The sequence below is a fragment of the Cololabis saira genome, chromosome 7, assembly GCF_033807715.1.
Source record: "Cololabis saira isolate AMF1-May2022 chromosome 7, fColSai1.1, whole genome shotgun sequence".
In the NCBI taxonomy this organism is placed as follows: Eukaryota; Metazoa; Chordata; class Actinopteri; order Beloniformes; family Belonidae; genus Cololabis; species Cololabis saira.
In genome coordinates this window covers 20583183-20605817 of record NC_084593.1, presented here as the reverse complement: position 1 = coordinate 20605817, position 22635 = coordinate 20583183, and the positions used below count along the sequence as shown (strand labels likewise).

The 22635-nt window shown below is 44.0% G+C and overlaps 1 protein-coding gene across 4 annotated transcripts; it reads right to left on the bottom strand.

Annotated features, from left to right (window-relative positions):
• Positions 1-9221: 9221 nt before the first annotated feature.
• On the bottom strand, positions 9222-21634 carry si:ch73-43g23.1 (mucin-12). 4 transcript variants are annotated; one of them, XM_061724999.1, is made up of 3 exons: positions 21323-21634; positions 20621-20897; positions 12134-18185 (listed from the first exon to the last, which is right to left on the bottom strand). In XM_061724999.1, the coding sequence occupies exon 3, from the start codon at positions 17967-17969 to the stop codon at positions 12594-12596; it is 5376 nt and encodes a 1791-aa protein (XP_061580983.1). In that variant the 5' UTR covers positions 17970-18185; positions 20621-20897; positions 21323-21634; the 3' UTR covers positions 12134-12593. The 4 variants fall into 4 exon arrangements, 3 of the variants coding, with proteins under 3 accessions (XP_061580983.1, XP_061580981.1, XP_061580982.1); XR_009782886.1 differs by lacking the exons at positions 12134-18185; positions 20621-20897 and adding an exon at positions 9222-9284; XM_061724997.1 differs by having other exon boundaries at positions 12134-20897.
• Between the last annotated feature and the right edge of the window lie 1001 nt (positions 21635-22635).

Here is a 22635-nt window from a genome sequence, read left to right as displayed (position 1 = left end):
AATATATGTATGTAAGAAGACAATTAGTGGCTATGTATTAACCATGATTACATATGCTTTGATTCGCCTAACGTTCAGTGCCAGTCGACAGGCTCAGTACCGCTATTTCTTTTTGAGCAGTGACACAGCATGCCTGTCTGTCAGCCGCTCTGTGACCTTGTGCGTCTGTCTGCTCTAACACTCTCATTTGTCTGATCCTCTATTTGCAGCAGCAGTCTGTCCTGCTTGTGTTTGACAGTTGACACGTGTTTTTTTCTTGTTGTTTTTTTTTTCATACGTGCTCTTCGGTGATGTCATTCAGGTGCAGTGTGCCAGGGCAGAAAGCCCAGGAGCTGTTTCATCAGCTGTTTTTTGCTCCTGCTTTTATTTCTGTCACTAGACAGACTGGACTAAGGTGCTGCATATAAAAGCGGCTGTTACTTTTCTTTGCGATGTAATAACCAGCTGCCCTTCCCAGAAGTGTTTTTGAGCAATTTGCTGCCAAACATCACTAACTATAGTTGTGTTGCTTGAGCTGCTCTATAGTGCAAATGTGTTTTGCAGCATTTGAGTCCGTAAGAGTGCCCACACGCATCATGTATAAATAACATCCAAGAGCTAAACATCACAGATGTCATTTACAATCATTAGCTAATTCTTAATATAGGACTTTGCAATCTTTTATTTATTATACAGTAGCATCATTTACTGTAAAGCCCCTCTCAGAAATTATTAATATTAATATGTCATGACTTTTTCATTATTGATTTATTTTATATTTAACTACTATTTAACTCACTATTAAACATTAACTCATTATTATCTGTTAAATGAAATTGATCCAGAGTTCATCATTAGTAAATGGTGAATTTGCAAGTCATCCCTGAGTCGTTTCTCATTAGTTACCATTAATACCTTGTTGAGCCTGTCAAGCCGCGTTTCCACTGAGCAGTACAGCTCAGTTTGGGTCGGTACGCTGAGACAACCGATGATCAGAGCGACAAGTCCTGATGTAAGTCCAAGAACGAAACGGAGTGACTGGGGAAAGCCCTGCAGATGGTGAAGGCGAGCGAACACACTGTTGAGACTGCCTGCCAGAACCAGTTTTCAGTGGTCGTGTCATTAATGAAACATATACAGTAACATTCTTGCATGAATGTTCCCTGCAACTTTTTATCACAGCCGTCTCGAAATGCACTCTTAATGAGCAAGTTTAATGGTTAAAACATGCTGATCAGAAAACCTCAACACAGCAAACTTCCTTTTGTTTAAAGTCGCTTGCCTTCACATATATACAGTATAACAAATAACTGAACTGGACACAGATGAAGTACATTGTTTTCCATCTACATGATGATTCTTGTATTTATATAAAACTATATTTTTCCCATTTAAACACATTCACATCATATTAACAGGAGTAATGGAGATAACAACAACGTTACACTGTAACCTGCTCAGGACACCATGGAGGACCAGTAGTGTAGTGCAGACGAAGCATTTTTTTATCATCATTTATTCATTTGAAATGAAGAATATATATGACTAAATTGGACTGAATATTTTATTGAGCTTTTTTAAATGGAATTATGTACTGAAATTTCAAAATAAAAAAATCATTTTGAAATACATTTTCTATTCATTTCTATTTTCTTTGCCCCGCTGCATTTTCTAGTTCTTTTTCAAACTGCAATTTTTAAATCTATACATCCTCCATTTAATTTTTCCTTTTCCGTCCTCTGAGGCTTTGAGGCTTAAAGCAAAGAAAACACATGAAATAATGCAAATCGAGTCCTTGAATGCAACAAAGCTTTCTGATTGGTCAGAGAAGAGAACTGAGTGATTTGTTGTGAGAAGGAATAGCAACATTATAAATAGATGAATAGATAAGTAGATGTTTAAGAGGGAGAGATCAGGACTTTTCTACTTTGGTAGGGCTCCAGAGTAACATATGTCAGTTTCAGCCCTTGACCACATCAGGGGAAAGAAATTCTGCCAAAATCCCCAAAAAAGCTGCAGTCCAATTTAACAATCTGTATTTTTATTTCCTGGTTAATAACTGATGATGAAAATGCCTTTTTTACTCCTCTGTAGAACACACATTTGAATGCAAATGGAGGTGTGTCTTTATGCATGTTTGGTTCCAGGCTAAAACGCTGAGCTGTGGGTGCACTGGTGTGTGACCTGTTGCACTGTTGTGGTCAGATTGTGGTACCTTTAAAATAGGCAAGGCCTGAGATTGCACTGTGATGACTGACGGGATACGCTTTCCCTTTCTCGCTCTCTGGCTGTCTGCTTTCACACTGCCGTGATGGATGCCCCTCCCTCTGTAAATATAGCCCTACCCAAGCTAGTTAGTATGGCTGGCATGTTACAGACCAGTCCTCATAATCTAAATATATATCCAAAATAAATACTTCCAGGTTCAATTCTCCAACGGTGTTTAGACTGCCTGTTGCATTGATCTCATAGAAAAAACTAGCGGGAGAACCGTTTCGTAATGGGGTAAAACTCATGGTCCAGATCTCCTAAACCACAGAGGGATACGTCTTTGGAGACCAGTGGAGGGAAGCACTGCGGTTCTGCTGCAGTCTACAGAAGCTTTTCCCAGTGCTGTGGTGACTGAGGTGGCGAGTCACCGCTGTGGTTACAAGTCATTTCCATGGTTTCCTTCCAAACCCTGATTTTGTGTACAAATGCCCTGATACTGTGGAATGGATGCTGTGGGTGGGGAGATGGAGGCAGCCAGCAAACACTGACCGCACTGAAGTGACGCATGCTGTGAGATGTTGGAGGATGTTTGTGAGGTTTGCATTCAGGTGTTTTACACTGAATAGAAATGAGGAACCACACCTGTTTCATGGTGACACATGGTGATGGTGACAGCAATGACTGTGTTTGTATGTTACCTGTGCAGCATGGTGGGATTGTGGTTAAGAGTGCCCAGCAAGAGCCTCAGCTCGGACCCTTCTGTGTGAAGTCTGTTTATTCTCTCGGTTAAAAAAAGCATGTTACGTGAACTTGCATGGTTGTTTGTCTACCTATGTGGCCTAGTGGTAGACTGGTGACCTGTCAAGGGTGTGCACCACCTATCACCTGATGACAGTAATCACTTCCACTTGATCAGCAGCACCAAAATGCTGCTTCACATTTAAATTCCAATGGTGAAGTTTAAGTTTAATAAAGTTTAATAAAGTTTAATAAAGTTTAAGTTTAAGTTTAAGTTTAATAAAGTTTTCCCCCCAGGAACTGCTGTGCTAACAGCAATGGGCTAACTGGGCTAACCCACGAATGTCTATGAAGTCTGACAAAATCTCTGGTATTGCCCAGCAAGGCCTTTGCTCATCTGTAGGCTTGCAGTCAGACTGCTAGCATTAAAAATAAAATGAGTAGCATCATTATTATTATTTATGTTTTTTGTTTTTGTTTTTTTCTTTTTTTTTTATACTGTACTTGGTTGTTTTTCTTATCTCTGGGTCTGTTGTGAGTGCTGGGTTGGGGATGGGAATGTGGGAGGGATATAAAAAGATGGGAAAAATGGAAGGATGGAAGTATTCCCAGTTATTTTGCTTTACTACTGTTGTACAATGTGAAACTATTTCCAATAAAAAAATCATTAAAAAAAATAAATAAAGTTTAATAAATTGACCGATACAGGACATGTGTCCTTTACATCGGTATCAAGAATAACTTACAATAAATACATAGGACTAAAATTTACATTCAAAACATTTCATAAAATCACACATTTTGTTCAGATTAATTGAATTATTGTGAATAATTGTGAAGGTGTAATTTTTTTTTTTTTTTTAACATACAGCATCTTAGTTTTTTGTGAAATAAGTAGAAACAAGGTCTAAAATGTCATGTGACCTAGGAGAGTCTTTTTATTGTCACTGACAGAAAATATGCTGTCTTTTTAACATGATAGAAAAGCAAATAAAAAGCAGGAAGGTGCCAATTATTGCCCAGTGTGATGATTTAGAGCGGTGAAGAAAATGTTATGGAAGGCGAAGAGAATATGAATACGTTTTATTTGAATCAAATCCTCCATTCCGTCTTGTTTCTCTAAGTGATGAATCAGGATGCTTTGATTGACAGAGTTAAAGACAACACTTAAACCTTAAGAAACTAAATCCGTCTCTGACTCCAGTCGGCATACTGTAAGGCCATTGCACACCTTAACGTGATCTGCATGTGCATTATGAAGTGCTAAAAATATATTTTCCCACAGCAGGTGACCTGTTGAGGCAGATGCTTTTCGGATGAAAAGGCCCTCACTGCTCACATTCACACACTCAGGAGACTGTGACTCTATCAGCTCTATGAACTGTTGTTTGAAAGGAAACAACAGATGCATTCAAAAGGAGGAAAATCATTTTAATCTGGCAAAGCAGGACAACAGATTCTTTGAGATTGGTTCAGTTTAGTGCTTATCAGAGTGCTGCCACCGTGACCGCATTGGTAGGATGGAATCTGCCAGCATGAGAGTTGCTATTCTCTCCACAACAATAGAAGGCCTTCTCCGCCTGCTTCCACCCTTCAGACTTGCAGCGCTGCAATCATCCAAACATGTCTTCCGAGCTTTGCCCTTTGAAGTTTGGCTTCATATTTGACATGAAGATGATAACATGAGAAAAAAATCAAAAGAATAAAGACGGGCCAGCATTTTACAAATCTCCAATTTCAACTACTTAACACTGCTCATTTGTTCTACCTCACATTGCTCCTTGTGTCCTGATAGCTCTTTATTACAGCATGTTTAGTATTTATTTGTATCTGTGCATTTCCTTTTGGCGACAGAACAAAATGACTTCTGTTTTTTTTCCCATCTTGCCTGGTACTTGATGTATTGTCAGTTTCACATCGGTAACATACCAAACTATATGACAGAGAGTGTGTCTGTGTGTTATCTTAATGTTCCCCCACCCATCAACACAATAAAAACTTGTAATCACAAGTGGAATGTAAGTAGAGACTTCCTGAGAACAAAGAAAACAACAAACTGTGCTTTTGGCTTTCTTTACTATCTGCTTATGTGTATCTGCAATTTGAGAATTGACAACAAAAAAAAGACACCAGCAACCTCTATGGACTTGGATGAAAAACCTCACATAACACCCCTGGTAAATGATTGTTACCTCACACAGTCTGGAGTCTCGCCTGAGAAAGTATCTGGTCTAGTAAACTGTTATGTTTGTTAAATTGTTTGTTTGTCTGTTCCTAATTGTTTTGTGTTGTCGGTGTTATGGTTACCATGGTCGATGGGGATCACAGCGGTTGTTAGCACCAATTTAAAGAACTCACCCCTGCAATTTCTGCAGGAGTAGCTTAGTCACTTTGAAATAGAGTGTGGAAATTAATGTTTATATCATATTTATGTGAAGTCTGGGTAAAGGTAATAATAGATAAGCTTAACAACACACTGCATGGTGGATTTCAAAGGTTGTCAGCTCCTCCCAGCTTTTCCACACTGTTGTGTTTCGATTCTTCCAAAAACAGATTCAGTTCTTCACATTTATCCTAAATCAGCTAAGTTTTTGAGCTCCATTAACCTGTGAAAGGATTGTGTCTGAGTCCACCTGCCTCACAGTGGATGTTGGGTGACAGGTCTGTCTGGAGACCTGTGACGGAGGACAATGTCCAGGATTTGAGACCTTCGCTGTCAAATGGGAAAGACTGGAACCACTGAGTGACCACTTTCACATGTTCAGGAAAGGTTTTTGTGTTTCAGTCAGCGGGGTGAGGCTATGGAACAAGTTTTCAATGGAATTAAAGCAATGTCCAAATATTAAACCGTTTAAAATAAAATACAAAGATATTATTTTTCAGAGGTACAGGGATGAGCAAAATGCTTGGGTGCAATGATACGGTGTTTATTTTTTATTTATTTATTTTTATCCTTATTTTCTTACACTAGTCAGTAGCTTATGTTGATACAATGTTTTTATTGTCTTGTTTTGATTGTTTTTGTTTTTTTTATTTTTTTATTTTTTTTATTTTTATTTTTATTTTTTATTTTTTATTATGTTTGCATAATGTTATGTTCGCATGTGTTAGGTAGTCATATTTAAGGAGAGGGGGTGAGAGTTTATAAGTTTTACTTCTTCTCACTCCCTTTCGAATATGTCTTATTTCTTTTTTTTTATATGATTCATATTCGAAATAAACACTACTACTACTACTACTACTACTACTACTACTACTACTACTACTACATGTTCTACCTGGAAAGTTATCACAGAAGAAGCACTTCAGGCACACAAGCAGCAAGCAGATGTGGGCAGCCCAACATCAATCTGGAAGTTATGGCAGAGTAGCCAGAATGTACCCATTCTTTACTAGAAGAAGCTGATGTTGAATGTTGATGAACCAAAACTGAGTTTTTCGGTCAAAGGCGAGGATGAAACCCAGAGATGGAGCAGTCCTTTATTAGCCAGACCTGGTCCAGAATCCAGATGGGTTCCTGGTGTGAGACCTGGTCCAGACTCCAGATTGGTTCCTGGTGTGACTAAGCCAGACCTGGTCCAGACTCCAGACGGGTTCCTGGAGTGACTAAGCCAGACCTGGTCCAGACTCCAGATTGGTTCCTGGTGTGACTAAGCCAGACCTGGTCCAGACTCCAGATGGGTTCCTGGTGTGAGACCTGGTCCAGACCCCAGACGGGTTCCTGGTGTGACTAAGTCAGACCTGGTCCAGACTCCAGATGGGTCCTGACACAACCAGCCTGGATCAGATGGGTACCAATGCTCCCAATGCAACCTGTTATTATTGCAACCTCTATTATGTAGCAGAGCATTACATAATAGAATTTTAAAAAATGAAATCAATAAAATTGAAAATAATCAAATGATTGCAAACTTGGTGTGGGAGAATACCTCTAATAGCTGTGGTTTATTAGATGTGTCTCACATTAAAATAGTGGCGGGTGTTAGTCACGCTGTATTTAAACATGATAAATACTTAACATGATTGTATCCTTGTGGAGCACTTCACTACAAAGATCGGCCAGCAGCAAAAATCTATGGTATTAATCATCATCTGGAAACTACATCTTTTCTTTCTTCTTTTTTTTCTCCTCTCGGAAATTAGTTCATTCTTTTCCAAATGTCTCCCACATCTCTCAAGATGCTCAAGTACTCCATTATTCCAATCTGGTCGATTACTTTGCCCCTCGCTTCATGCTCGGTGCATTTCTCGGCCAGTCCATACGTGGAAGTGAGGATGTGGAAAAAAAAGAGAGATTCCTGAGCTGCTACTGCACCTGGTCAACTTTGACCCACTTATACGCAAATATATGAATGAAGAGTACAAAGTACAGGAAGAGCAGTCACCCCATGCTTTTATTTGTGTGATAATATATCACCATCTGTTCCAGTGGCGTGCTGTTGGCCTGTGGTAATAATGCATAGCTCATTGTATACTGCAGTGCTGCAGGATCATTAATCCTCTAAGAGCCTGTCATGGGTTGTCCTGTCTGTGTTTCATACATGATGACACAACCTGTTGAATAGACTCTTAAGTGAGGAAACATAAACATTCTAGTTCACTGCATGGAAAAAGCTGGAAACTGATATATTAATGTTACTGGCTGGAGTGCTAGTGTCTAGTTGTATTATTAAACGTCTAATGGCCAGAGTCTGTGATTCCAGGGCCACCCTGACTTGACTCATTGCTTTTATCTCATTCTCGAGGAATCCTATGACCCATGCACACCACCCCACACTGAAACCTGTGTGGTCAGAAAAGGCTAAAGCAGATATACAGGCCTGATGCTAGTATTTGCTACAACTGTGTGCAGGTGGCTACAGCCCGTGTGGGCTGTCCATCACTTCATGAAGTAAATAGCTTACAAGGCATGGCATCTGTAAAGATTCAGATGTGTCATCAGCTCTGGGTGATTGAGGGCAGAGGCAGCAAAGAGCTTGATCCTGTCAATAACTCATGTCTCCTGAGATAGGTGTTCTCACCAGCCACACACACACACACACACACACACACACACACACACACACACACACGCTCAGGCTGCCTCTTCTCATTCCTTCCATTCCTCATTGATCTGCCATCCAGGTTCTGGGAGGGGGAGAAGGAGGAGAACGGGTAAAGTGATCACACGATGACATCATTATTTGCTGACTTAATTTTCAAAACTGGGCAATGCTGTGTGTTTGAGTGAATTCATGTGTCTGTATTCCTCAGTCTCGGAGACAAGGAAAGACTCATGTTATAACTAACAATTTCCTCCCTGGACGTGAGGGGTTGCGGGACACTGAGGAGACTAGACGAGTCAAGACCAATGATTTCCACTATGAATGAAATATGCTTTTACATCTTTTATTATGTAGCCCTCGCAGATCAAGCAGGATTAAACTTGTCCTTACATTTTTCTCTATGATTTACCATGTGGCAAAGATCGGTGATGACAAAAAGTACTTGAATAAAACCGTGGTGACCATCATGCAGATGAGTCACAAAAGGTTTGCACATTTCTTCCTGATGGTAATTAAAGGCTTAAGCTGAAGCAATCACAGGAAGATGACAGGTAAGAACACCACCTGGTGAAGAGAAGGAAGTCTGTATGACACACAGGGAGACACACGCAAGTGCTGGACTTTTACAACATGGAGTCATCGTCATAGTGCTCCTAGGTTGCTTGGCAACCAGGTGAGTGTGGGGAAAGCGCGGCTTCAGGTGTTCCCTTGGCTTGCATCTCAAATAGCCCACCTTCTCCTTATCTCCGGCACTCTGTTGCTTCACCCTCTCGGTGGCTGTCACAATCACCACTCAGCACCTATAACCCGCCCCCTTCCGCGGGGAGGATGGCCTTTTATGGGCATGTGTGAACGCAGGTAATCCAAACAAAACGAGACATGGGTGTGTCATTTCCTCACTCTCTCCTGTTTCCCATTTCTTAGAGCACTCATTTCATATTGTATTGTGTTAAAATTTCTCTTAAATGACAGAAAAGAGAAGGTTACTAATGTTGCAGGTAAATATAGAAACAAAGACATGCATTCAAATCCTAAATCCTAAAAGGGCATTTTTCTGGTTGAATATATTTGAGCTTATTGTACATCAGTGATCCTCTTCAGTGGGCCACGAGATACACACAAGGTCACAAAACTCAAAGCTGCTTAAACAAGCAAAAGTGTTTATTTATTATGTCTCTTTTCAATCTTGTTACTTGTAATGTTGGGTACTTTTTTATATTCTTAGATGCCTCAGAACAAATATTCTGACTTCTGTTCCTCAGATGAACTTCTCTTAGGTCGCTCACAAGAAAGGTCTCCGGCCAGGCCGATCTGAAAGAGATCAGATGTAACATCATGATCTAATTTCTTCCCTTTGATCGAAACACCAGTCAGACACTGGACAGTCTTAAAATGATTCCTTTATTTCTCTGTGAATCACTGATACAGTCACTTTTATTGAGAACTTCACTTTTAAAAAATTATTGACGTCTTATCTCTGACCGCACACGCAGGGAGCACTCACTGGAAAATGTCAGGAAGTGCATCCCACTTTATCCAAACAACTAATCACTGCTTAAAAACCCTTTCCCTTATCCAGCGTCAAGGCCCATGCCACCCACTCTCCTTTTTTTTCTGCATTCCTGATATCAGACAATGCAGAGAGGACTTTTCCAGTGAGCAGTCAGCCGTCCTGTGGGTCCACATCAAACGTGACTCCGGGTTCAAACTCACCCACACAATCCTGGGTGTGCCGAGGATGATGGGTGTCCTGTAATGTGTGTGTGTGTGCGTGTGCGTGTGTGTGTGTGTGTGCTTGTGCGTGTGTGTGTGTTGACACACCACGGCATAGAAAAGTTGTTACAGAACCGGGACAAAAACAGACACCCTGGAAAGAGCCCAGAGCCCATCTGATGATGTCATGCTGTCTGTTCTGTGCCGATGATTGAAATCCACTGGAGTTAAACATGACATGAGGGATATGTCTGGACAATGTTGATTTTACATGATCAGTAAGGATGTTAGAGAACTCTGTTATTTCACAAATTTGTTGTAATTAGGCTCTCTCACAGTCGCAGTTGGTTTTCATTATGAGATACATTCTCAGCCTGTTACATGAGAAATCTTTTGTGGATTGTCTAAAAAAAAAAAAAAAAAGTTGCATAGCAGGTTGTTTCATTTAAGATTTGCGGAAGTTCTGGTTTTCATTCAGATAAGTTAGGTTAGTCATTAAATGTCTTCCCGGGGGCTGACCCCAGGTATCTGGAAGTGTGTAGTGTAGTGATTTTGGAGCGGGTATGACAAGAGGCTTATGTGAATTAGCCGTGTGTGTTCCTAAGGTGTGCCTAATCATTATCTAGAATGATATCCATGGCAACACAGGTTCATGCCTATAAACTTGAATATTTAAATGATCATTTCAGATGAAGTTGTGTGACGAAAGCCTGGGTCCCAGTTTGGTTTGTGTGAAGATTTGATAAATATTGTGCATGTTGCTATGCAATGATTACATTTACAGGGGGTAAGACACCTTTTTATGACTTTCCATAGTTACACGGGTTCTTCTGTAGTTACATCAAGTAGGCTGTATACCGATGACTGTACAGTGATGAAGCCAGGCTGTTTCGATTACAGGAGCATCACATTATCTTCCGTCTGGCCAAGGTGGCATTGTTCATGACAAACAGTTGTGGATTCAACAAGTTCTGTGAAGCCACGTGATCAAATTGTGTTGAAGAGAAAAAAAACCCCTTAAGCCACATATTTCCCCAGCTGCTGCTGATATTGCATCACCTCCACAGGTAAATGTGCCAACTCATTTATGAGTGTTCACATGAAAGAGATCCACATGTTCTTAAAAACACTCAGAGTTAATTATCTTTACTGCCATCTTCATCAAAGAAAATCAGGGAGGTTCGGTGGAGGGTGGGGGGTGGAACTCACAAGCTAGCTTCTGGACTCGGTTTACAGGGTTATGTTAAAAAGAGAAGCCATTAAACTGTCTAAATGCAGGTATTTGCTTTCTTACACAAGGCAAGGAGATTCTGATATAACTTCAAGACCTCGTGTGTAGCTTTGGCCTGGGGTGCCCTCTAGTGGCCATTGTGGTAGCTGCAGTCTAAGACGAACATTTCATTATTTGGGGATTTTCATTATTTTAAACAAAGCAATTGTGACTTAAAAAAAAATATTTAGTTGCAATAACCTTCATCCATCCTACCTTTCCTTTTAGGTCAAGTTAACAGCTACACTAACAATTTAATGAAATCAAGTAGTTACTGCATTCATTTATTGTTGCATGGCGCCCTCTAAAGCCAGAAAGAGAATGTGCTTGAAAAAAGTTTTACAACTTAAGTTGTGCTTGTTACAAAGGGCTATAAATTAGTTTTCATGTGCTGTCCTTTACCAGAGGCATTTGGGCCTAATCTGGACTACCTTGCATTATGGCTCATTTACAGCACTGGCAAGGGCTCTGTGAGCCACACATGTGAGAAAGTTCATGGGGTGAGCCAAACTTGGGTTTTGGTGTGTGTTGGATGAGCCAGATAAGGCATAAATATCATGAAATAGTGTTAACATGGGATACAGCAAGTGTTGTGAGGTTTAAGCGTGGTCTAGAGGCCCAAAGAAAGTGATGAATTGGTGATTAAATGGATTTACTCATGGAAATATGGGTAAATCCATCCATCCATCCATCCATCCATCCATCCATCCATCCATCCATCCATCCATCCATCCATCATCTAAACCCATTTCTTTGTATTCGGGGTCATGAAAGTCTGCAGGATCATATTTCAGCTGTTTTCAGGTGAAAGGCAGGATGCACTCTGGACAGGTTGAAGTAATAACAATAATAATCGTACATATATGTCATTAATCATTATGGTTTACAAATGTTTTGCTGTGAATTATAATTTTTTTTGCATGTTTGATAAACTCTTAAAATACATGCATAATTCAATAGTTTATTCTCTGTTATAGACTTTGAGTTGGTTGTATATATAATTTTAATACCTAGATGTACTGTGGCACAGATTATGAGTGAGGCCAGTCAATGTTAATAAGCTGCAACAGTTGCAGAGCTGCAGCACATCACAAGAAGATCCTGCAGAACTACTGACAAGTGACCATAAAGGATATATAGACATATAAAAAAAAACAAACAAACCAATGTATCTTTGACATTTTATTGACATTTTTGCATTATGTTACAGACATCTCACTCATCCAATATTAGAGAAATACATCATTAAAATAAATAGGACTTTTTTTCACAATATTTTCAAGTTTTGGTGAGCTGTTTGCTGAGAAAATCTGTAAATCAGTAAATCTGCAGATGGATAGATCCTGTGCATCACCTTGTTTGTATCCAATACATATATATAAAAAAGAAACTGTCAGTAATAATCTATAATAGAAAAGATCTACGTGTATTTTCAGGGCTTATACCTCATGAAACATTTTGTCAAAGCCGCCCAGTTCAGAATATAGCAGCAGCAAATACACAACAACCAAAGAATTGCTGTCTTCAGTTGCATGTTAAAACTCAAATAACATTTTCTGCTAACATTAGACACCCTTTTTATACACTGCGTATTTTAAACCTAACAGGCTCCAGGAAGGCGGCCTCGACTCTCTATTTCAGGACCTTTTCCCCCCTGTTGGGGGTAAGTTAGGAGGATGTTTGTGGTAATAGTCTGGTGGGGTGGGATTTGGACTTGAATTTATGCCTGTTGGGACATAATACATACTCTCCAAGTAGCTGTGGTCCAGTGGCGGATGATTTGGGGGCCCAGGTTTGGTTACCTGACCTGAGGGATTCCTGTAACTGGCCCCAGGTACGCTTGGGTGGATTGCTGCTGCAGCAGAGGCCTCGGGATATCGGGGCGGCTGGGGCTGGGCCTGAGGGTGTGCTAAGGGAGGAGGAGCTGCGCAGGGCATGTACTGTGGAGCAGGGGCGTACATGTTTGGGTTGTGGAGAGGTGGGAAGGGGGCCGCTGAAGGAGGATACAGGGCTGAATGTGACATTGTTTGTTGTGGGATGAGCACTTCCACATATTGGCCGGTCTCTGGGTCAAACAACATTTTCCTCAGTGGCTGTACAGGCACCTCGATGTAAAAATACTTTCCTGTTTCAGGATCCAGCAGTACTCTACGTGGTGTTTGCCCATAGTTACTTTCTGAGTACAGACTGGAGCTGTCGCCCCCATATTCTGAGCCATAGGAAGGTCCCATGCTCTGAGAACCACACAGGTACTGGTGATCCATAGGGGGAAGGCCAGGAGAGTGGCCGGGATCGCTGTAAGGAGCCCCGGTAATGCTCGGTGGCTGCTGATGTGGAGATTTGTGAACAGGAGGTCGTCGGGAGTCAATATGCTGAGGTGGCTGCAAAGGGCGGTCAGCAGAGCAGGTCTGCATGAGCGAGGGGTGGGGGGGGCATGGAGCCGACTGGTGGAGAGACTGGTACATAGATGGTGGCTGGTTTGGACCAATAGGGCTTGATTTGGGAGAGCCATGTTGATAAGTCATTGGCTGAGGCTCAGCTCTGTACTGGTGGGGCCGTGGTGGGGGCTGGCTCATTGGGTAAGGCAGTGCTTGGCCAGGAGAGTGTGGCGGGGTGAGGTTATGGGGGCTGCGGTGATGGTGAGGAGGCGTGGGACCTGGATGAGAGGGGCAGCCAGCCGTGCAGGAGCAGGGGGGAGGGCGGGATGAGGGCTGATAGCGGCTCTGCCTCAGCAGAGTCAAATCTTGGAGCATGAGTGGACTGAAGCTCTCTCTTTCATCATAGCTCGGAGGGTCATCTGAGGCATAGAAGTGCATCTCATCTGTCCTCTGGACACGCTCACTGGAAAGTGACCTGTGGTATGGCTGATGAGCGAATCTTGGCACTTGTGTTGTAGAAACAGGAGTTGGTTGTTTTGCATTGTTGGAAGTGACAGACATACCTTGCTCGTGAGGGTGTCCCCCCCGTAGATGTTGCATTTGGCTGTCTGGATCCATAAGAGCAGGCTGACTGGCCCCCGCTAGGCCAGGCCCAGGGATGTGGCTCACTTTTGGGTCGGAAACTGCAGCTGGAGATGTGGTTGCAACTGAGCCAGCGGCTGGCGTAGCTAGGGATGTTGGTTTTTGTGCACATTTGGAGCTCTGAGGAGAGGCAGGTGGCTGTTGCTGCTGTCCCCGGTCAGATGCCTCTGTGTCTGATGATGCTCCTGACTGGTTTGAGAGACTGGTGATGGTGGTTGCTGTTGTTTTGTGAGGCGGGGGCTTGAGACTGGACACCGTAGAGACAGCCAGTTTTTTTGAATGGTTTGATGTTGAGGTGGATTCATTGGAAATCTTCCTGTAGATTGTGGGCGAGCTCACCACGATCGTTTGAGACTTCTCCTCACTCTGCGGTTTTCCAGGCGCTGCTGCTCCTGATGCTCTCTGACCCTCAGTTGGCGTTGCCGCTACATCTGCAGGTTTAAATTTGTAGTTTGGTTTTGGAGGCACAGCCGGCTTTTGGGAGCTTTTAGCTATAGATTTCACCTCAATAGTTTGAGGCCGGTGGTTTCCTGTGGAGTTTTTGGATGTCTCTTGTGTCTGTGGTTCTTTAGACAATGACTTAACCTCAATTGGCTGTGGTTTAAATCTCCTTACTGCTGGGGACCTCGGGGGGAAAGTTGGATCTATTCTTTTCACTGCTTCAAAATCTCCAATTATGTCTTTCTGTTTGGTGAGAGGTGGCTTTTGCTCCGGTGAATTCTTCTTTTGTTTTGCAGAGTCTTTTCCTGAACACCTAAGGTCGGCTGAGTCCTCTTCTCTCGACTTTGTAAGGATGTCGGTGTTGTTGGTCGCTGCTGAGGGGCCTGAAGTAGTAGATGAGGAAGAGAATGTCCTCTCTCTGCGAGAGTCAAGCACACCTCCATCTGACGGAGGGAGGGTCTGAAGTGGGATCTCCAAACAGTTCACATGCTTACGGGGAACTCCCTTCTCTCCTGCCGTGGTCTGATGTTCACCCACCACTGCTCCGATGTCAGCTTGGTAGCCTTTCTCCTTCAATAGCATGGAAACGGAGTGACCACCAGCAGGGGTAAGCCCAGGTGAAGGCGACTGAGGGGCCGGAGCTTGGATTGCGGTGGGAATGTCCTCGTGGGCTGGAGACGGAGACATGTTGGCTTTGTGTGGTTTTTCCCGTATGAGCACCACAGCAGTGGACACCTCTCTCTCTTTACTGGGCAGTTTAGGGAGACTCCCGAGCATGGGGGGTTTTCTGTCTGCTCGGGTCGCCACAGATCTGTCTTCAGTCTGTGCCACTTTGTGGATTTCTGTCGTGGTCTCTTGTGTTTCTCTTGTAATGTTTATATCGTGTTCACAGATTGTATGAGTCTCTGTCGCCTGTGTTTTGTAATCTGATATGTTTGCATTAACAATCTGGGATTCCCTGCTCACCTCTGTGAAAGACGTTGAAGAGGCCGGGGGTTTGTCACCTTTCTTGTTGTATAACATTTTACTTTTGTCGTCTTTCAAGCAAACAGCCTTGTACTCTATATGCATCAGCTGTGGACTAGACTGAGGGTTTCTTTTGTTCAATTGAGGCGAAGATGAGGTTAGCGTCTTTGAATCCTTTGCTGTCTCTTTCTGTTCCTCTTTGCGCTCCGTCCTGAAACCCTTCTCTTTCACCTCCGTCCTCTCTTCCTGCATTAAGTCTCTCTCCTCTTCTGCTCTGACCTCCATCCTCTTTTCCTCATCAAAATTTTCCCTCCTTCCTTCATTTATGTCTGATGGCATTACAGCGCTAGCTGGCTTGAAGGAGAGGTTATATGTGTTTTTAACAATGCGTCTCACATCTCTGACTTTGTGAAGTGGAGCCTTAACTCCTTCTGCTTCATGTTCTTCTTCTTTTTTCTCATCTCCATCAGTTTCACTTCTTCCATCTTTCTCTCCAGGGGGCAGACCGGGAGAAAAAACGTCGGGTTTGCTTTCTGCATCGGAAGCGAGACACACATTTAGGGAGGTTTTCTTTTTCTCGCCAGGGTTCGGTGTAATATCCAGCGTTTTGGACTTGTTGGCATCGTTGTTACCCTGCAGCAGCTGTTTGTGGTCCTCTTTGTGTTCACGTTTCTGGTCTCTGTTTATCACTCTCGCCTGTGTGCAGCTGGCTTCTCTGTCAGAAGGAGCTTCAGTGTCCTGGCCTGTGGCCTTTATTGAGTCACAGCTGTCCCTTTTGTGTGCTTTACTATTCTGTAATCCAGTCCTGGAGTGCTTACTATCAAACTGCACTTTTAATTCAGACTTCATCTCTGGTTTTAATGAAGACTCATTCCTGCTCTGGGATTCAGCGTCTTCGCTGTCAGTCTGGGAAAAGGTAACACTTCTGCTGCTGCTGGAGGAACTCGGCCTATTGCTAGGCCTCGTCCTGGGATTTCTGCGCCCTTTAGCTTCATCCCTTGTGCCTGGTTCATTTCTAACAGGAAGACCCTCAGATGATAGACTGTAATCTGACTGAAGACTGGAACTCAGATTACGGGGGTCAGGTTTCGGGGACTCCTTAAGCGGTGTCTCCGTGCTCTCTGTTTGCGGGCTTGCCTCTGCAACTGCTTGCTCATCAGGCTGTCTGTCAACACTTTGCATCTTCTTGGACAACACGCTCTTGATGAGGCAAGAAGCCATCTTGGTTTTAGAGCACGTTTCATCCATAGAAGCAGATTTCTGGAATTTAGACTGTCTTTCTTTCTGCTGACTGGACTCAGGGCCGTATTCAGTCGACTGACGTTCTTGAATTGCTGCTGGTGTACTGTGTTGTCTCATTAAAGCTCCTTTCGGGTGACCATCTCCATAGAGACTTCCCGCAGTCACAGGGAGTCCAGGACTGCTGTTTTCACTGCTCTCTTCCTGCTTTCCTTCAGTGCTATCCTTCCTTTTCAGCTGGATCTGTCTCTTTGGTACGCCTTTTCTCACCTTTCTCTTGTCATCTCTCTCCACAGCCACATCTATGCATTCAAAGCTGCCCAGCTCATATCTCCTAGCGGGATCAAGGCCGTCTGAAATATATGCAGGCGGCGGCAGGAGGGGGCCTTCGTCATGGTCCAGCTTTGGTGCAGAACCCCTGAAGTCAGCGTAGGCCAACCAGGCAGCATTGACCCCAGCTGGGCTCTCCTGGGTAGATGGTTGAGAAACGTTTGTAGACGAACGGCGACTGGAGTCGTACATGTCAAGGTAATCTACTTCAGGGCTTGACAGGCTGCGGGAGGCCAAGTCTGTAAACCATTTCACCTCACTGTCTGCTTCATCAAGTTCGCTTCCCATGCTGGAGCTGGAGCTCTGACAGGGTCTGTACGCAGCCACGCTTCCAGGAGCGCTTTTCTTGTTCTGGCGTGCAGGGGGCTGAAATCGTCTGCTGGCGCCGCCACCCCTGGCGTCTTGTTGGGAGGGAAGTTTAAGCAGACCCTGTTGTTGCTGTAGCTGTCTTGTTGCTAGCAAGCTCTCTGAGCAGGAATGCGGTGTTGGCAGTCCCTGGCGGGTCTCTCTGCTTGTGAGAGCGGCACTGCGACTCACAGGTCCTTTTCTATTCCTGGCATTGAATGACAGCTCAACCTGTTCCCCTCTGTAACTGGCCTGCCACCCCTCCCCTCTTTCGTGTGTCTGCTCCTCCCTCTCTCTCCTCTCTCTTTGCCTCTCCATACCTACACCTCTCTCCTGCTCCAGCTGCATTTCCCTCTCCATCTCCAATTGCCTTCCCAGCCCGACAAAGTGGCCCTGGTTATTATTGTCAACGGGGTCAACGTTGGGGCTTTCCCTGTTTGTTGCTGCTTTCTTAAAATTACCACTTGGTGAGGATGGTATAACTTGAGAGGGGCTACGGTTTCTGTTCTGCCACTGTCTATATGGTTTCTCGGGGGCGATGATATGGATTGGTGTAAATCTCGTTAGTGGCGGAGACGGAGTCTGTCTTCTGTTCACAGGGTGAGACATGTCCTCTGTGAACTTCTCCCTGTTTACACATTTAACCTTGGTTAACAGCTGTCTTCTTGACATTTCAGGAGTCCAGGTTGATTTCGGTGAATAAATACTGCTGTCAAAAGTCAGGGAATCAGAAGTGAGTTGAGGATTGGGGTTTTCTTGCCTCTGCACAGGCCGGCTGGATGTAGCCGTGTAGACTGGTGAAATGTTTGGACTCCTGCTCTTGGGGGAGATAAGATAAGGGGAAGCAGACGTTGTTTTCCCGGGAGGATTTGTATAAGCGTCTTCTTCCTGAAAAAAGGGAGACCGAGTTACCTGTTTTTTCTCAGTGAAGGCAGCCATGCTTGACATATCATGAATTTCATTTGCCGTTTCTGTGGTTTGTTGAATCAGAGGGCTTCCTAAACTTTTATCTGATGTCACAGATACAGGTGAATGAACTCCTACTACTGGCGAGTTGTTTTTGAACTCAGCAACAACTGTTTCCTCTTTCTGGTATAATGCAAATGAAGGTGACACCTCATCTTTTGCAAAACGAGTGGGGGACTGTGCTTCTGTGATATCTTCAGAAAAAAAATCTGTTTCAGCCGCGGGTGGGTCTCTAGCAAAAGGCAAAGGTTGTGTGTACAGTAGGTTGTCATCTGTAGAAACAGATGCTGGTGATGGATCTGTGCTTCTGTTGTGAGACGAAGGACTTTGGAGCTCATCCGAAGAAAGGGTTTGATATCTTGGTTCGGGGGACGGGGAGAGAGGATTTGCTTGTGGTGAAGGAGTTTGGTGCATGGCCTGAGATGACAGAGTTGCTTCAGGTGGTTGAACGAAGCTTGGAGAGCCTGACAAGTGAGGTGAGCTTGGTGGTGTATGAGCAGACCCTGCCACACTGCTGCTCCTGCTGACTTCAGGGGACATCAGTGTCCTGTCCGGCTCAGGGGTGGAGTGATGGGAAAGTTCGGGAAATGGTGAACTATCCCTGTCTTCGGGCTGAACACCAGAGTAAGAAATCCCTGTAATATGAGGAGAGGAAGTGAGGCTGCTTGGTGAGGAAATGCCAAAGGAAGGCTCTCGGAGAGGAGAAGCCGATGATGATGTTTCCATTTCAGTAGGTTGCTTTTTCCTGCCGACTTCAGGTGAAGATGCAATAATCCTGATCTCAGGTGAGGGAGAAGTATATCTGTGCTCAAAGGGAGAGCTGCTGTCTCTTACTCCAGGCGATGGAGACAAACTAAAACTAAGTGAAGACACCGGAGTCCTGACTTTTGTTTTGGACGAGGAATCAGGAGAGGGACTTCTTGTTCCAAGTTTGGCAGGAGAAGCAGGACTCAGCAGGCCAGGTGAGGCACTTGCGCTTCTTAATTCAGGTGAAATAATACTTTCTACAAGCTCAGGGGAGGTTGCTACTGAAACGACAGGAGAGGGAGGTGTGTATCGAGGGACCGGTGAGGAAACAGCACTATCTGGTTCAACCGATGACGTTGTTCCTTGGCTTTCAGAAGTCTCTACGGTCTCTCTTCCTGTAGGAGAGGGGTCTGAAATCAGTTCAAGGGCTTGAGCAGAATCTTCTATATCAGGTGTGGAGCCTCTGCTAAAGAGATCAGGTAAGGAAACCCTCCCTCTTAGGTCAGGAAAAGGAGAGGACGCTTGTGTGTCAGAGAAGGGGGAACTATCACTAAGCTCGGGGGACACAAGTGGTCCTGGAGACTGAATCTCCGTAGTGATGGGTGAAGGTAAAGGAGATGAAAGGAAGGTCGGCTCTGTAAAATCCTGACAAAAGTGTGGGACCTCAAATGATGGACTGCTATTGTGACTTAAGTGGTTGACTCTTGACTGCAGGAGGTCTTGTTGACGGGTAGGACTTGGAGTTAAAGATTGATGTGAGAGGCTGCTGTGTCTGTCTTTGAATGAAGGATTGAATTCCCTTGGCTCAACTTCCAAATGGGTTTGTTTCAAATCAAGAGATGATGGTGAAAGTCTCTTGTCTGCTGAGGATGAAGACAAGGATGACAGCCTTCCTTCTTGACTGAAAGTATTGGGGCTGCTATGTCCAGGAGAAGGGGTTGTCTCGCCGCTTTTCAGGCCTTGAGAGGATGTCTCAACTGGGAGTACTGGTGATTTGGCTTTTTGCTCAAAATTTGGGATAGAGGATGAAGACAAGGATGACAGCCGTCCCTCTTGACTGAGAGTATTGGGGCTGCTATGTCCAAGAGAGGGGGTTGTCTCGCCGCTTTTCAGGCCTTGAGAGGATGTTTCAACTGGGAGTACTGGTGATTTGGCTTTTCGCTCAGAATTTGGGATAGAGGATGAAGACAAGGATGACAGCCTTCCCTCTTGACTGAGAGTATTGGGGCTGCTATGTCCAAGAGAGGGGGTTGTCTCGCCGCTTTTCCGGCCTTGAGAGGATGTTTCAACTGGGAGTACTGGTGATTTGGCTTTTCGCTCAGAATTTGGGATAGTGTCCTCAGAGTCTTGTATATGTTCTGAGGTGAGACTCTTCCTCTCTAGCTGCCTCTTCTCTGAGATCTCGTTCTGTAATGCTGGGCTGGAAAGCCTTTCTCTTGAGTCCTCAAAGCCCTCCTCCCCCTCACTAGAGCCCTGTGCTGTGTGGTATGAGCTAGAGGAATCGTTGAGATCATCCACCGGGGCTGATGCAGCAGCTGTGCCCTCCACCCCCCTCTGGGAAGAAACAACAGCCACTACAGAAGGGCTGCTGGAAAGGGACTGGGACTCACTTTGGTCGTCTCCAAAGATGTCGCACAGGCAGGTGGTCTCGGAGATGGCACTGCGCTGAGTAGGGATGTTGATAATGTCGAAGATTTCAACGTGGTTAGGGGTGCCGTCACGATGGCATAGGGAAAAGGAGCGGGGGGCACTGCGCAGGAAGGAGTAGCTGTCCCCTTGGAGAGTCCAGCTGTCCATTGCTAGTCCACAAGCTCCAAATGCTCACTGCGGCCAATCCAGGCTGCTCCTCTGATGTACTCTTGGAACTTTTCCTGCAGCAGGGGTCACCTGGGGGAGTGTGTCCATTCATTTATTCAAACAGTAACACTTGGTGAAAATCCCTGAGAGGAAAAATTGTCTAATTGTTTAATCTTAACCTACTTGTCCTCAGAAAAAAAAATAAATAAATTGTTGTACCTATCCAGTGTTCCAGGAACACTATTACATAATCACTACTCTGTAAAAGGCTGCAGCAAGAGGCTTGAAACGAACACAACCAAACACACAAACCTTTAATATGTCTGTTAATCTTAAACTGCATGACACATACTTTACTAAAATTTCATTACGACATTATGAATGAAGCACAACTAAATTACTTTTCTTTGAGAATATATCAGATTAACTTTGGCCCACTCATAACCGTAACCTAAACTTTCCACAAGTAGGACCGACCAGAGGAGCAGAACATGCTTCGTAAACTCATACTGTACCTTTGGCCTCTGATGAACCTTTCCCAGCGGCATTGAGATCCTCAGTGATGGAGTCACTTTTCAAATAAATGTTCCCTTAGATCCTCAAAAGACTCCAAGTTAACATGACCTGTTCATGTGTTAAATCCAGGACCGAGACGCAGTCTGCCAGCACTGGTCTGACTGGACGACTTCAGGCACTGCCATGTATCAGACTTGAATAGAAAGACCATAGAGAGGGATCTCACTCAGACGCATCACATCCCCTAATACTCTTGTCTCTATTTCTGCCCCGCCCCTCCGAGCCGGTTTCAGGAAAAGCGCCTGCTACATGTGGTCTGGATCTTTTTACTAATGCAGACAGGGGTTTGGTTGGGCATTGGTCTCCCTGCGTGAGCTGGGGTGGGTGGGTTTATAGTTAGCAGCAGGTGCTGATCAAGCCAGGGCAGATGAGTGCGCCTGGAATCTGACACTTACAGCCAGTTCAGTCACAGGGCTTCTCTATATATAGAGCCATATTATCAGGGCCAGATAGATGGAGCTTTAACTGTTTGACTGGGCGTGCTGGTGGGCAAATAATGAGCTCAAAGAACAACACACGCATTGTCCTTTTGGCCACAGCACACAAGCTTCGACTTAACACCGAAGGGGCATTTAATCTACCCCTTGCGTGTGCTTGTACATGTGGCCTTATATGTGAAGGTTAAGGTGTGATTGGAGAGCAGGTCAAAGGTTAAGACAGGCCACCCAACTTTAACTGCTCACATGAAATACTGCTCAGTGCTTAGCTGGCATAACATGTATGGTAAAGTGCTCTGATATATTTTGGGAGACCTTTTCTTTTTCTTCTAATATTGACAAATTTATATTTCCATGGCCGTTATAGCTACTGAAATTTTATTAGGTTTTAAACTCACGTTCACGTTTACTCATCGTATATGATGAAGCAGAATGCCAAAAATGTAATTTCACAGTACCTTTCTAATAGTGTTACAATACAAAGATACTTTGAGCTGCTTTGTATTGGCATGGTCGACAGTGGTGTGCTAAAGTAACCTCCTAACCCTAACTTAAAGTTGAAATAGGTCATGCCAGGCATTTTTTGCAAGAACAAGATTCATTTTGAAAACATACAACCAAAAACCTTGCTGCCCGCATTACAGTAAGAACCACGTCTCCCAAACACTTGAATGTACACTGCAGCTGAGGACTGTAGGCTTGGGTGCAACACTATCTGGCCTGCATTAGAGTACAGTTTAGGCAAGTGTAGGTCAGAGGGACAAGGCATCAAATCACCTGAACCATAAAACACATGAAAACATAAAATGACATTA